The sequence below is a fragment of the Alnus glutinosa genome, chromosome 11 (genome assembly GCF_958979055.1).
Source record: "Alnus glutinosa chromosome 11, dhAlnGlut1.1, whole genome shotgun sequence".
Taxonomy (NCBI): domain Eukaryota; kingdom Viridiplantae; phylum Streptophyta; class Magnoliopsida; order Fagales; family Betulaceae; genus Alnus; species Alnus glutinosa.
The window spans coordinates 22,892,880-22,908,469 of record NC_084896.1 but is presented as its reverse complement, the minus strand read 5'-3'; the positions used below and the strand labels follow the sequence as shown (position 1 = coordinate 22,908,469).

Below are 15,590 nucleotides of genomic sequence, written 5' to 3'. Positions count from 1 at the left end.
TATGACACGTGGCATGGTATTGTAAGAGTATTTCGACAAAATGAGCATTTTTGGTACTCTTTGATAATTTTGTAGTTCGGGGAACTACTTTAAAAATAACTAATAGTTTGGAGGGCTTTTTTATATTTATCCATATAATTATTTGTCAAGTGTACAGTGCTAGAGTAGCTAGTGGGATGTGAATTATTTTGTACTCAAATTTACATCCTGTCTAGTTTAAAAAACTTTTGGCTAGGCGGGTGTGAATGCTCAATAATATCTTGAATTTGTGTGCCAAAAACAAGTCAATCTTTCGGATAGTATGATCCGGCCCAATTCACAGCCTTCGAAGAGGATCTAAGTGAACACAAGATGGTCAGGTATTGAGGATGGTAATGGCACATTGAGAAGGGTCAACTTCAATTCACCTTCGTTATATTTTATTACATGATTGTTTCCTGACGATGTTTTCAATTTTGGCCGACAACTCTACCTTATTATTTTGTATTTGAAGCCTTGTCATGTCATTTCTATAGGTTTGAAAAGGTCCACACGGCAACATTAACATTCTTCTCCCTCTGCTTGCCGTCCCATTCAAAATGTTGATGCCACTTCCAAGAAACAAGTCCATATATATGGTGCGGTGGTGGGCTGCCCCGTTGCACGAGTTGCACGCTTGCCAGATGATGACGAGGTTTTCAGGCAGCTTATGAGAACGGTTTCAAAGAGAAATGTGGAAAATAAGGTGAGCTTCGATATGCATAGGCAACAAGAGGTTAGGAAGTCCAATATGGATGATGGTGCAATGGGGAGGAGTTACAGCGTTGGGTTGGGTAAGATTGGCATGGGAGAATTGATGAGGACAAGCCTTGCTATTTTGAAGAATGTGATGTCAATGTGAAGATGGACTTTTATCCAAGAAGTAGAAGTACTTATGCCGTTAACAAAAATCAAATTGTACCCAAACATTAAATAGTCCAAATCTATCGTATCAAGAGCAACAATCCAAATATGTCATTAAAAAAAATTAGGAGTGAGCCATAACCTTCCAAAGCAATGTAAAAGAGTTCTTAACGCAACAAGGACACAACGTTGAAACCAAAGCGGCACGGCTACAACAGAATGTTGGGTTCCATTTTGATTAGTACTGTTTGAGTTAAAAACTGAAATACGTACTTTGAGAAATAATTATTTTGTTTGTTTTTTTTTTTTTTGATGAATTAAATCTTTTATAAACCAACCTCAAAATAATTACAAGCCCTCTAGTAAAAACTGGAACAAATTCTCAAAGAGAGAATACAAACAAAAACCCAACAGACTGCTACAAACAGCAGAAGACAAACAGAACACAAGAACGAAAGCAAAAAAGAGCCTCTACCCTCTCAGCATCAAATCTCCAACTACAAGAGCATCAAATCTCCAACCCCATCTATTAACAAGAAAACTCTGTAGGCAACTCTTGCCCGCACCTCCCATTTGACCTAGCCACTCGATCTTCCTCTGGTCGAATTATATTGCCATGAAGAAAAACTTAACAGCGGAAAACTGCATCCATAGGCCCCTGAATTCCTGCCCACTAAAGCAAAAATTGCAGAAGACGATCCCGCCCACCAAAATACCATCATACAGCGTATCCTGAACCAGACACATCTGCATCCTCAGACCAAACTAAAAAGAGGAATGCAGTTTCCAGCGGAATACTAAGGTATGGTTGAGATCCTTGAACTGCCCATTAGCCACCAGCCTAGAGCGAACTTCCCATCTAATACAATCCATAAGAGATTCTTCAGTTTTGGGTGAGGAATTATGCAGAAGAGCATTCCTTTGTTTCCAAATATTATACACAGTGGATCCCAAACACAGCCTCCCCAAAGTTGCTCTAACACCTCTTCCCCTTAGCACCTTCAAACCCCAAGCTTCAATAGCATCCCAATCCAAAGGAGCATTTGGAATGGAACACTCGAACATGATATTTGTCCAGATTCGACTACTGAACCTACACCTAACGAAAAAATGTTCTCGGTTCTCTTGGGCGCCACGACATAATAAGCACAAAGTGCATCCAGTGTAACCCCATCCACACATTCTCTCCTTTGTGACTAATGCATTCTGGAAAACAAGCCACATAAAAAAAGAATGTTTAGGGATAGAGGATGGAAACCAGACCAATTCCCACCATCCAACAGCCGGGTGCACCTCTCTAAGCTTGTCCCAAGCATCAGCACATGTATATTGTCCATGTTTAGCATTCCAAATAGCTAAATCAGTATCTCCAAGTTCAACCTCAAATAGTTGGCTTTGAATTACAACCAAAGCATCAGAACGAGCTGGAGGCCAATTCCATTCTCCATTTTTGATAGCAACTTTAAGTTTAGACCGTAAAGGAAAGCCTGAATCATGAACAATACGGTGGCCAAAGGTTTCCAAAAGATACTTCTCATTCATACTTTGGCTTATTCCAATAAAAATTTTCCTTTTTTATTTTTTTATTTTTTATTTTTCCATTCTCAAGCGGGAAAAGAAAAAACTTTTGGGCTTCAAGATTGAGATGACATTTTTAATTTGGTTTTATTTTTCTCTTACATCAACATTCCTCAATATAGCTTCACTCTTTTGTATTACTTTATCTTCTTGCTTGTGCCTAAAGTTGAGCAATAGGTGAATGGAAGTTTTACCATATTTGAGCCGTGAGAATATCGCTACAATACGATATCATTTACTTACCCTTTGATTGTGACAATGCAATATGCTTAACACTAATGCTAAAGATTATATTTTTCTATTTTTAAAGCGGCTTTTAACGTTGATTTTTCAAATCATTATTGGATTAGAGATAGATCATTACTCATATTTTAATGAGTAGTTCGGTATAGTAAACGGGTCTATGCATGCTTCTGTTTCCGTTATTTTATATGTTTATTACTTATTTTGATTTTACTTATGAAACTTTGTTTGAATTGTATATGTACAGATGCCTACCCACAGAAAGACCACAACTACTCCAAAGTTGTCACGGCTTGGCCCTTCCGTCGAGGGGCACAACCATCTCCCTATGGGGCAGGGCCATCACGATTCACATCAATTCTCCTCCGAAAGGGGGGCTGTCGTAGTTGATCCTCAACGCCGATGACAAATCACATGAGCAGGTGCGGAACTAAGAAATTAAAGTTTGTTTGGGGTGGCCATAACTAAAGAGAAGAAATTTTTTTACAAGCAGTTCTTATCCATCTAAAGACTAATTTTTATTGTCAAGTTATCTCAATTATATAACAAGTCTACTACATAACATTTCTCTTAAAAATTCATATGAGAAATAGTATTATGTTTTTTTTTTTTTTTTTTCATAGAATTGTAATATGTTAATCATATTAAAAAAAATGTTGTTTTTTATGCGCCTCCCACCTCCATGTCACCCCGTTCTCCACACTCAACATGACGAGGCCTTTATATGTATCTGCACCAACCACGAGTGCAGCCTCAGGTGTTTATCATTAATTCCCTTCTGCACGAAAAATTTCTTCTCTTTAGTTATGGCCACCCCAAACAAACTTTCTTAGTTCCGCCCCTGCTCATGTGATTTGTCATTGGCGTTGAGGGTCAGCTACAACAAGCTAGCCCTCCCTTTTGGAGGAGAATTGTGATGCACTGATGGCCCTGCCCCAGAGGGAGATGGCTGTGGCCCCTCGATGGAAGGGCCAAGCCGTGACAACTTTGGAGTAGTTGTGGTCTTTCTGTGCAAATGCAATCAATAATACCATCTAAAAAAAGGACAATCAATAATAACTGCAAGTAGAATTGACTGGTGGGAGCTACAAAACCTTAAACCTGAAGTCATGGGCAAGGCCCAAGAATTCGCCCCAAGGAAGGAAAGTTTGGTAACGAGCTGTCCTTTTCATCCTTTCCATAGCGATAAGAGAGTTTGGCAGCGGCCCAGCCTGTACTGTTCAGTTTCTGTCGTATATGATGATCATTTCCTCCCCTACCCCGATGGACAGTTTTGGTCACCTGCGCACGCACACCTACACGCCTGATCTCACAGTACTTGGAAGGAGGCAACGGAGCAGACAGGCTAGACGGCTGACCTGGTTGGTGATTTGGTTAGATCCCACGTGCAAAACCACTTTTTCCAGTAAGTTCCGGTATCTCTGACAATTGGATAATTATCAAAAACTTTATTTATTTATTTATTTTTTTTATTATTGTTATTATTATTATTATATATATTTTTTTTGTTATAATTAACAACGTTGTTTAATTTGACTCGACTCACGACAAGAAAATATAGACAGAAATTTTTTATAAATTGGTTTGTAAGAAATTTCATACAACTCATATATAAAAGTGATGTGTCCCTTGATATGTGAAAAACATATGTTATTTTAATAGTGTGTACTTCTCATATATTTTTTTAATATTATTAATAAAAACATATGTGTTTTTCACATGTTTAAAATATTCATTTATATATTTGAAAGAGTAATATTTTCATATTCACTTGAATATGTTCGTGACCTATTAGTTTCATTAATTGTGATTTAAAACTTTTAGGGATAACTTTCCAAAAAGGTATTGAAGTATTGGTGGTTTTGAAAAAAATGGTATTGAACTTCCAAACATCTCAAATTAGGATATTCAAGTTTTTAAACGTCTCAATAAAGGGTAATCCGTTATGATTCACTGTTAAATCCTGCCAAATTTTTTAAAAAATACAATATTTTTTTTTTAAGGAAAAAAAAGAAAAAAAAAATTGCTAAGATTTAGGTGTTGGTCAGAATTTAATAAAATTTGCAAAAAAACCTATGCTTGAATCTTTGAAAATTTTTATAATTTTTTTTTTAAAAAATAAATAAATACAATGGTATTTTGAGAATTTTGGTAAGATTTAATAGCAAATCCGATCCTAACAGATTATCTTTTATTGAGACATTTGGATACCCTAGTTTGAGACGTTTGGAAGTTCAATACCATTTTTTCAAAACGATCGATATTTTGATACCCTTTTGTGAAGTTATCCAAAACTTTTATGTTACTATCCAAAGTGTTTAACATGTTTTAAGTACAATTTTAAACCATGTATATGTAAGTTCTTTAACACTTTTATTGCAAGACGGTTTTCAAGGTGAGTTCTAATCAAAGTTTGTATCAGTTGGTATCAGAGCCAAGCACCACATCACGGGTTCAAGTTACAAAGGAGATGATCTATGAAATAGAATGGGTTGTCGTGAATGTCATTTCCAGAACATGGTGGTATGCATGCATGTTACGATCTCAAATGTTCCACATGATTTGATTAAGTAAAATCTTAATTATGTGTATATAAATTTTTGACATTCTTTTATTACGATTAGTTAATTTTCAAGAGTAAGTACTTCAAAAATCAATATGGTATTAGCTGAACTGTGTTACTGGATTTATAAACATGAAGAACGGACACTCATAAAGCAATAGAATATTTGAGAAGTCATGGGCAAATTCAAAATCACATGATGATTGCTCGATCCCCCGCAACTAAACTTCCATGCCCATGCAGTCAACGAGGCCGAATGAACTTTTTATGAGACGAAAGCAACAGAATCTGTGAAAAATGATTATAAAAAATAATAAAAAAATCACCATTCCTTCTAAAAGTGAATTTATTCAATATTTTCACACTACCTCTAGCTCAACCTAACACCTAGAATAATAATTTAAATATTTTTAATCAATATTTTAACCTTAATCAATACTCTAACATGTGAGTAATATGTTGATCATGAATTTTATTTGTTGTTGGTAGGAACATGCAAGTTGTATTTTAGTAGTAGCTAGCTAGCTGCCATTCTTACATATGGTGCCGACTCCAGGTATAAGAACACAAGATCCAGTTCAAACCCGTCAACCAAATTTTCAGACAGTAACATTTTGATCATTGGAAAGTTAGATATGCAGCTTCTGACAAAGACAATACCAAAATGGGTGTCTTTGCGTTTGCTTATGCTATTACTTGTGTCAGCAAATGTAGCATTCTCTGGCTCCATCGTCAAGCACCTGCCTGGCTTTGATGGCGAGCTTCCATTTAAGCTCGAAACCGGGTAAGTTTTTGTATATATATGTATATATATATAGTGTAGAAATATATATATGTTCATTTCATGGGGATTTATTTGGTTTCAGATATATAAGCGTGGGGGATTCCGAGCTATTCTACTATTTCATCGAGTCCCAAGGAAACCCTCAAGAAGACCCTCTTTTTCTGTGGCTCACAGGAGGCCCTGGCTGTTCTTCTTTCTCTGGAATTGTCTATGAAATTGGTATTTCCATTATCCTATACGTTCTGATCATTTTCAAGACAAATCAATTTCTATTATACTATACGTTCTCATTTTCAAGACAAATCATCCCAATCAAGGGCAGAGCCAGCTTTTACAATTTGAGTGGGCCAAATTGGAAAGAAAAAAAAAAAAAAAATTAACGGAAAAATTTTACTTGGGTGCAAGGTCCCAAATCCTCAAGTGGCTCTGCCCATGATCCCAATGCTTGTCTAGGAAAGTGGTTTATTTAGTTTTTTTTTTTGGGGGGGGGGGGAGGGGGGCAGAACAAAAATTTAAAAGAATATATATAAAAAAATTTAATTTTGTTTTTTTTTTAATACCAACGCTTGTCTATATATGAAATTGGTTCTTCTTTTATCGTTTTATGTTTTCATTTTCCGAGACAAACCTCCCAAAGCTGAAATAAAAATTCACTAAGTTTATATATATATATATAAAACTTGAAAATTCCAATGTTTTTGTATTTTTTATAATTTGAAAACATAAAACATTCATTTTCTTTTAAACTACTAGAAAATTGAGGAATGTTGATGTTAATTATTTTAGTGGTCAATGCATGTGGTTTAAACTACTATCAATTAAATTGCTTATTGAGTTTCCAATTTTATCATTTAGCTCATTTTGTTTTTTTTATGGCCGTTGTCAAATAGTTCACTCCCTCAATATTTCATTAGATTTTTTTAAAGAAAAAGGTGGTATAAAACAACATAATTAAGAATCCTATAATGTCAACTTCTTCTTCTTTTATTTTATTTTATTTTTGCTTTTATTTTTTTTTTAAAAAAATTAGTTTTTAGCTTTTATTTTATTTTTTCTAATTTTAAGGCCCTTTTTTTTAAAAAAAAAATAATAATAAGAAAATTCTTTATTGGCATTCATAGGATTTGTTTATTTAAACTCTTACGTGTGTGATGCACTTGAATCGTACCTACTATTTATGAAGGCCTTTTACCAAGTTTTCATGATATAATCTAGAGATTTTTTTTTTTAAAAAAAAAAAAATGGAAAAACAAATTATAGAAAAAAGATACAGGAAAAGGGAAAGACAGATAAAAACAAAGATTACAAGCTAAAAACTCAATAACCCAACCAAAAAAAGACTACAAGCACCTCAAAGCCTATAAAGAAACCCAACAAGGTAGAAGTCACTTAAGAATGCATCTTGTGAAAGTTGCGGTCCACTAAGATGGATAAAACTATCGGGAGTAAGAGAACCCATGTAAACTTAGATTTAGTTCGTCTTAAAAAAGAAACCGAACAGACTAATAAATATGAACTTAGATCTAATCCAGCTTCCAAGGAAACTAATCAGAATAAGTGAAACAACAGCGAAAATTGGATCTCCAACACAGAAAAAGAGTTTGAAGCCCAAACAGTTTGGGTTTAGTTGTAAAACAACAACACAATAACACCCAATAGAAAAACATAGAAAAAAAATTAAGAAAAAAACCCATAAACAACAGCTTCGACGATGGGCAAGGCAAAGCGGTCCGGTGTGTGAGGTCCATGTGCCAACGTGTGGGTGTCAGATGGGGAAGCGGTTGATGACGCTAGGAAGCTGGGACGTCGGAGAGACCAGTGGAGTAGCGCGTTGTAGGCTAGAACTGGCAGAGAAAGGAAGATCTAACTTCAAGAAAACCAATCTTCGATACTTCACAGATCCAGTAGACGACGCGATGGAGAAGTCGAATGGCGAGGTGGATGATGCGGCCGGCAAGGGGGGGGGGGGGGGGGAAGATTGAGGCTGCGATTTTATGAGGATCGAGGATAGGTCATAAACAAAGACGACAATTAGAGCCTCATAAGATCGAGGCTAGCAGAGAGTTTCTCTGAAAATAGAAACTCAATAGAAAATAGCATAAAGCAAGAAAGGAGGGGAGGAGGAAGGAAGATTTCTTCCCATAGAAGAGAGCGTTTTGAAAAGATCCCCTTGATTCTGGAGTAAGTATCTAGAAATGTGTTTAGTATCATTCTCTTACACATATTTTTTGCAAATTCATTATTGAATATGCGGAATTCACATGTGGTCTTATAGATTTAATGGTGGGTTCCCATCAACTTGGTATCAGAGGTAGGTTTACCAACAAAGATCATATAGAGAGAATGGAAGCTGAGATTCTGGAACTGAAAGAAGGAATGCAAAAGATGGCTACATAGTCACAAATGCATAAGTCTTTCCGTGAGCTTAGAGAAATTTCCCAAACTAACGCCTCGACATAGAAGAACAAAAATGAGAAGGGTTCACCATCTCATTCGCCAAGGGAGAACTCCGACTACTCGAGTGGGTCCAAGGAGACGGGTGGAGAGAACCATCTGAATATACCGCACACAACTAAGTTGGATTTTCCTCAATATTTGGGAGATGATCCCACGGTTTGGTTGGATAGGGTAGTGCAACATTTTGCCTACCAACCGATGCCAGATTACAAACAGGTGATCATATTGGCTGCCTTTCACTTAGGAAGTGAAGCCAACCAATGGTGGCAATGGATGAAGAAGGATTTTGGGGAGGAGCAACTTGCAAATTGCAATCACATGGGAAGGGTTCAAGAAGGAGATAATAATCTGTTTCGGCCCCACTGAGAGAATATCAACGTGACTTTGAAAGACTAGCCAATAGAGGGGTGGGTGGTAACCTTTCTTGGAGGATTAAAGGACGAGATTATGGATGCAGATCTAATGTTTAAAGTTTAAACCACGAACTCTTTACAACGCGTTTGAGCTAGTCCGTAAGAAGGATGACCCCATCAACAAGCAAAGAAAGCATCATTAAAGTGAGCCACGACCAGCTCCTTTTACCAAATCTTCAATGGTGCCAAAAGTGACAAATTTTCCAATTCTATGACAACAACTAATTCACTATTCAACCCAACAACCAAGAAACGTGAGTTGATCATTCTCATTGACAGTGGGTCAACCCACAATTTTGTGGATCAAAAGCTTGCTCAAGCCCTCCATCTAGCTGTTATGCCCATTGAAGAATTTGTGGTCAATGTGTCAATCAAAAATACAAGATTTCAATTTTTATACCACATTATTTTCCTTACAATACATGGACTAGATGTGGTATTAGGCATGCAATGGCTTGGACCCTTGGTGTGTAACTCGAAGAATATGACCATGGAATTTGAAATAAATAGTTGGTCATTCATCATCAAGGCCCAGTGGTACCTACCAGAGTGGATGACATGTAAGATCTGGAACATGAAATTCAAGTTGGCCGGGGCGACTGTAACACTCCAGTCCCATATTGGAAAAAGATGAATAATTCACATAAAGTGAATGGTTTATAAAGATACTCATAGGTGATAAGTCTCACATCGCCAAGTTACTAAGTTAAACTGGGCTTTATAAGAGATTCTAAGAAAGCTCCAAATTGACTAGTCCTTTTGGGGTGACAACGCAGATGTGGTTCACACTTTTTCCAGGGTTGTTACAAATGGTATCTGAGCCACTTAGTAACGCCAGGTCACGTGGTACTGGAGCACTGCATGACGTGGCCGTAACGATGACGTCAGGAGTTTAAGGGGGGAGTTTGTAACACTCCGATCCTATATTAGGAAGAGATGAATAGCTCAAATAGAGTGAGTGGTTTATTAAGATATTTGTGGGTGCCAAGTCTTACATTGCTTAGTTACTAGGTGCAACTGGACTTTATAAGGGATTCTAGGAAAGCTCCAAATTGACTAGTATTTTAGGGGTGATAGCGCAGATGTGACTAGCGCTTTCCCTTGGGTCGTTACAAATGGTAGCAGAGCCACTTAGTAATGCCAGGTCATGTGGTATTGAAACACCGCATGACGTGGCCCTCACGAGGACGTCAAGGTTTTAAGGGGGGAGTTTGTAACACCCCGGTCCTATATTGGGAAGAGATGAATAGGTCACATAGAGTGCGTGGTTTATAACGATACTCATGGGTGCTAAGTCCCACATTACCTAGGTACTAAGTGGAACTGAGCTTTATAAGGGATTTTAAGAAAACTCCAAATTGACTAGTCCTTTTGGGGTGATAGCGCAGAGGTAGCTAGCCCTTTTTCCTGGGTCGTTACAAATGGTATTAGAGCCACATAGTAACGCCATGTCATGTGGTACTGGAGCACTGCATGACGTGGCCTTGACGAGGACATCAGAGGTTTAAGAGGGAGAGTTTGTCACACCTCGGTCCTATATTGGGAAGAAATGAATATCTTACATAGAGTGAGTGGTTTATAAAGATACTCATGGGTGCTAAGTTTCACATTGCCTAGTTACTAGGTGAAACTAGACTTTATAAAGAATTCTAGGAAAGCTCTAAATTAACTAGTTCTTTTGGGGTGATAGCGCATATGAAATCTCTTATAAAGCCTAGCTTCACCTAGTAACAAGACGATGTGGGACTTAGCATTCACCCATGAGTATTTTTATAAATCACTCACTCTATATGAGCTATTCATATCTTACCAATATGAGATGAGGGTGTTACATCGGCATTGTATGCTATTTGTCCAAGGTAAATCGAATGGAAGCAGGGGTCGTGGTATCTCGATCAAGACTTGAGAATCATGCTTCAGGAATTCGGCCATTTAATGGAGGAACCAAAGGAGCTTCCACTAACTAGAGAATATTTGACCACCAAATACCAATGAGGGAGATCGAGGGCAATGCCAGTCAACGTGAGACCTTACCGCTATGCCCATATTTTTTTAAAAAAAAATGAAATTGAATAGCAAGCAATGGAGATGCTAACCACGAGACTTATTCGTCCAAGCACAATTCCATTCCCTAGTCTTCACCAATCTTGCTAGTCAAAAAGAAAGATGGGTCGTGTCGTTTAATTTTTTTACAAACTCTTGGGTGGTTAATGCAGTAACCATTAAGGATAGTTCCCAATTCCTATGGTGGACAAGATGTTAGATGAGTTGCTTGGGGCTATGTATTTTACTAAATTGGATCTATGTGCGGGGTACCACCATACTTGAGAAGATTTTTGTTTTTCTTCTTTGACGACATATTGGTCTATAGCAAGAAGTGGAAAGAACACTTGTCTCATCTTAAAATAGTCTTTGGAATCCTAAGTGAGAGGAAGTTCTTTGTGAAGCCTTCGAAATGTGTTTTTGGAGCTCGAGAAGTAGATTATTTGCGGAGTGCGGGAGGATAGCCGGCCAGAAGATAGAACCAATGCAGCCATGATTATTGATTATAAGTAAGAAATGTTTTTGGTATATCTTTGGCTCTAGTTGGAGTTTTGTGGTCTCTCATACCCGAAATGAGTTGATTAATACTTTCAGTATATTTCTATTCATTGTTGTGAGTTCCCATCAAGTGGCAAGATCTAACTAGTAAAAAGGGTGTGGTCGTGAAGGTTAATTAAATGTCGAACTTCTTCAACTTAATCTATCTCAATAAGCACCTCTATTATGTTTATGTAATTTTTAGAATTTGAGTTCTTTCAACATTGAGAATGTTATGGTGATCAATATGTTTAAGAGACCACTTTACCCAAAAATTTAATTTTATGGGTATAGGCTCAATTATATTATATTAACTACTCACACTTATGACCATTTATCCAACAAAGAACTTAATTACTTTTTTATATTTACACATGTATACTAAACAATTTTTTCACCCCATGTCTATCATAGGATCATTTGTGTGGGTAATCTCGATTTTAGTCATACCAAACACGTCCTTCATCTCTTCTCCCATTGCAAAAGAGACCCACCATTTATGCATGTGTACAATCCCCACTCTAATTGTAAAAAGTGTTAAAATACGGATTAAATAATTAAATTCATTTGTGTGCAGGTCCTATAGAATTTGATATTAACACCTACACTGGGGGCTTACCAAGATTGGTATACTACCCATATGCATGGACAAAGGTTCAAAATACAGCCTTCTTCACTCCAACTCACCTTTTGTCCCCTTTTTTCTTGTACAAATCTCATTAATCTGTGGTGATAAATGTGCATGCAGACAGCGAGCATCATATTTCTAGATGCACCTGTTGGCACTGGTTTCTCCTATGCCCGAACTCCAGAAGGCTGGCCTACCTCAGATTCAGAATCAGCTGAGCAATCTTATCAATTCCTAAGGAAGGTACTGCATAAAAACTCATGCTTCAAGAATGAAAATTCATACTTCTTTGACAGATATTCTTATGGTAGAAATGTAGAAAACCTCAAAGTAACAGTCATAAACTCATGGACTACAATTTCTTCAAAATATTCATTAATTTATGTTTTTGGGGTATGAGCAGTGGTTGGATGAACACCCACAGTATCTCCCAGTTCAACTATTTATTGGTGGTGATTCTTATTCAGGCATAACCGTGCCACTAGTTACAAAGAAAGTCATAGATGGTAAGATATATAGTTTCTTGATAATTAGAATCTATATATAAATCAAACCCTCTTTGATAACTATACTAACTAAGCTTTGTTTATGGGCTTGTAGGTGTTGCTGCTAAAGTAAAGCCACGAATGAACCTCAAAGTACATAAACTTACCATATTTGGGCGTTTTATTTTGCTTTAATTTGCATTATGGTTATGACATTTCTTCGAAATGATCTCAGGGGTATCTGATTGGGAGCCCACGAACAGATTCTATTATTGATGAAAATTCCAAAATAGTATTCGCTCACCGGATGGCACTCATATCAGATGAACTTTTTGAGGTGAATCATTAATATATCGATATCTATATTAGAGAAACATTTATGCTTAAGACCATAAAATATGGTGGTGATTTTGTTACATACGGAATTAATATTATACCTTTTCAGCAACTCAAAACAAGTTGTAACGAGGATTATGTGAACGTAGATCCATCCAATACAGCATGTGTCATGGCTCTCGCATATTACGAAAAGGTGAGACTGAGATAGATGGATATTGATAGTAATTATAAGATGGAAAAACTTCACTTAATCCTTTTGAATTGTCGTCGTTTTTGTCATTACCCCCCTTAAACTTAAAAAACTCTCAATTTAGTGTATTTAACTTGTAATTTTTTGTAATGTCACTATTCCATTAGATTTGTTCTTTCGAATTCTGTTAAAATTCCTAAAATACCTATATATATATATATATATATATATATATATATATATATATATATATATATTCAAAGATTCAGGCGTGTATATTTTTGCAAATTCCGTTAAATCTTAACCAACGCCTAAATTCTTACAATTTTTTCTCTTTTTCCATAAAAAAAATGGGTATTTTAGAAATTTTGACACATCTCTGTTAGGATTTAACTTAAAATTGAAAAAAAATTTAAAAAATGAATATACTAAATTGAGAGTTTTTGAAGTTTAGAGCAGTAATTGCAAATGTGATTGAAGTTTAGAGAGTTAAGTTTTCCTCTCCTAAGATTAATTTACTCATGCATGAATTTATACGTACTGTAGACACTAAATGATTCTCTGAATTGCAGTGCATCGAAGATCTCTTTACTAACGACATTTTGGAACCAACTTGCGCTTTTGCATCCCCGAAACTAAATACAGAACTGGAACGAAGATCTCTACGAGAAAATCCAACAAATTTCATACTTTCACCACCAAGAATTCCTGAAGAATGGTGTCGGGTAAACTTCCCTTCACTGCAAAATGTTCGCGCCGTTTTTTATTGCGTCGCTTGGTAAACGATGATAAACATAGGGTTGAAAATTCAAATTTGTGTCAGTTACTGTTCAAACGACGCAGAATATGTATAGCAGTGTGATTAACAAGTTCACTTCCCATCTATCTGCAGAATTTCAACTATGCATTAGCGTATATGTGGTCAAATGACGAGAGGGTTCAAGAGGCTCTGCACGTTCGACAGGTTTGTAAATATTTGTTCATGGCAATGATGTTTGAATTGGTATGATATTATTGAGATGTCATTTTATGATGGCAACAGGGTTTTGTGTTGGACTGGAAGAGGTGCAACAAGAGCTTATCATACACGAAAGATATCCTTAGTGTGGTTGATGTTCATCGATATCTTAGTAAATTTGGCTTACAAGTCTTGGTAGAGAGGTAATCACTTCATATCTTCTCTTTTTCTAAGCCCTTGTAAAATTATAATTCTACTCCTATGAAAACGCTGTTAATTAAGGGTTTAATAAAATCACAATTTGAACTTTAAAATCACAGTTTAACTTTTAATATTGTGCGTTTTTAAAACATACCTCGTTAGCTGCATTTCGAAAGCACATATTTTTTTACGTTTTAAAATCACAATTTTTTAAACACATTTTCAAACAATACAAAATTTACAATTTAGTTTAAAATCATACTTTATAATTATACGTGAAATCATAATGTGCCTGCAAACACACTCTCAATTCAAGATTTACGTTTTTTTTTTTGTGTTTTTTTGGAAGCAATAAAAATGATTCCGACCAACTCATTACTAAAGGTTTTGGTTTTGCCACAGTGGCGACCGCGATATGGTTGTTCCGTTTGTGGGCACAGTGAAGTGGATAAAGTCTCTCAACTTGACCGTTGCCATCGATTGGCGACCTTGGTTCGTCGACGGCCAAGTTGCAGGGTGGGTATTCTTTGCAATATAAACTAATTAAGGTTGTTTTTTTTACCTAAAGATATATTCAGATCATCTCTTACTTAATTCTTCCATTTAGGTACACAAGAAAGTATTTAGAAAACGGATTTCGTTTAACATATGCCACTGTAAAGGTAAGTAAATTACATACTTTTATTATTTATTTATTCATTTCCACTACATTTTTATTTTTTATTTTTTATTTTATTTTTGGATATATAATGGAAAGTTCATGGGATCTTTTGCTTTGTCTTGTATAGGGTGCTGGTCACACGGCTCCAGAGTACTACCGTAGAGAATGTTACTACATGTTTCATAGGTGGGTTCATTATTACCCATTGTAATTAATAAAGGGTTGGAGCTTCAATAAGCACCCGGCATGTAATTTGCTCCATGTGGAGCGAGCTTCTTGTATTTATAATCTTTGGGTGCTTCATTTATGTAATTCATGTACTAAGAACATGTTATGCAACTTCAAGTCTAAGGATTGAAAGCAGAAATTTATCTCGAGTAGTCTATTTCAGTAAGGAATATTATTACTACTCCATTGTTGTATTACCAAGGAATTTCTTAGGATGACTAAGAATATTTTGGTACTACTATTAGATGGGTTTTTGTACTTTGCACACTGCATTAGGATGTTGAGGATGCTGAAAACCAAGGGGTTGCGCCATATAAACTGTCTCACTTAAGCAGCCATGGAGGAAAGCATTGTTGATGTCGATTTGCTTGATGGGCCATCCTGACGTGACAACAAGAGA

General features: G+C 36.2%; 2 protein-coding genes across 2 annotated transcripts; one reads left to right on the top strand and one right to left on the bottom strand.

The window, feature by feature from the left end:
- Nucleotides 1–1,647: 1,647 nt before the first annotated feature.
- On the bottom strand, nt 1,648–2,424 carry LOC133881232 (uncharacterized). Its single transcript, XM_062320169.1, has one exon. It carries the CDS (start codon nt 2,422–2,424, stop codon nt 1,648–1,650), a length of 777 nt encoding a protein of 258 aa, XP_062176153.1.
- A 3,414-nt stretch (nt 2,425–5,838) lies between these two features.
- On the top strand, nt 5,839–15,339 carry LOC133880914 (serine carboxypeptidase-like 18). The gene is made up of 14 exons (XM_062319873.1): nt 5,839–6,050; nt 6,133–6,269; nt 12,078–12,154; nt 12,249–12,371; nt 12,532–12,634; nt 12,729–12,766; nt 12,849–12,950; nt 13,059–13,145; nt 13,715–13,867; nt 14,035–14,106; nt 14,185–14,303; nt 14,704–14,817; nt 14,909–14,963; nt 15,090–15,339. The coding sequence occupies exons 1-14, from the start codon at nt 5,902–5,904 to the stop codon at nt 15,171–15,173; spliced, it is 1,413 nt and encodes a 470-aa protein (XP_062175857.1). The 5' UTR covers nt 5,839–5,901; the 3' UTR covers nt 15,174–15,339.
- The last annotated feature ends 251 nt before the right edge of the window (nt 15,340–15,590 follow it).

Bases quoted from the DNA above. Each gene is read 5' to 3' on its own strand.
- LOC133881232 (XM_062320169.1), bottom strand. From the start codon at position 2,424: ATGAATGAGAAGTATCTTTTGGAAACCTTTGGCCACCGTATTGTTCAT.
- LOC133880914 (XM_062319873.1), top strand. From the start codon at position 5,902: ATGCAGCTTCTGACAAAGACAATACCAAAATGGGTGTCTTTGCGTTTG. The intron at 14,818-14,908 runs GTGGGTATTCTT...TCTTCCATTTAG, and splicing joins GTCGACGGCCAAGTTGCAGG to GTACACAAGAAAGTATTTAG. The intron at 14,964-15,089 runs GTAAGTAAATTA...TGTCTTGTATAG, and splicing joins TAACATATGCCACTGTAAAG to GGTGCTGGTCACACGGCTCC.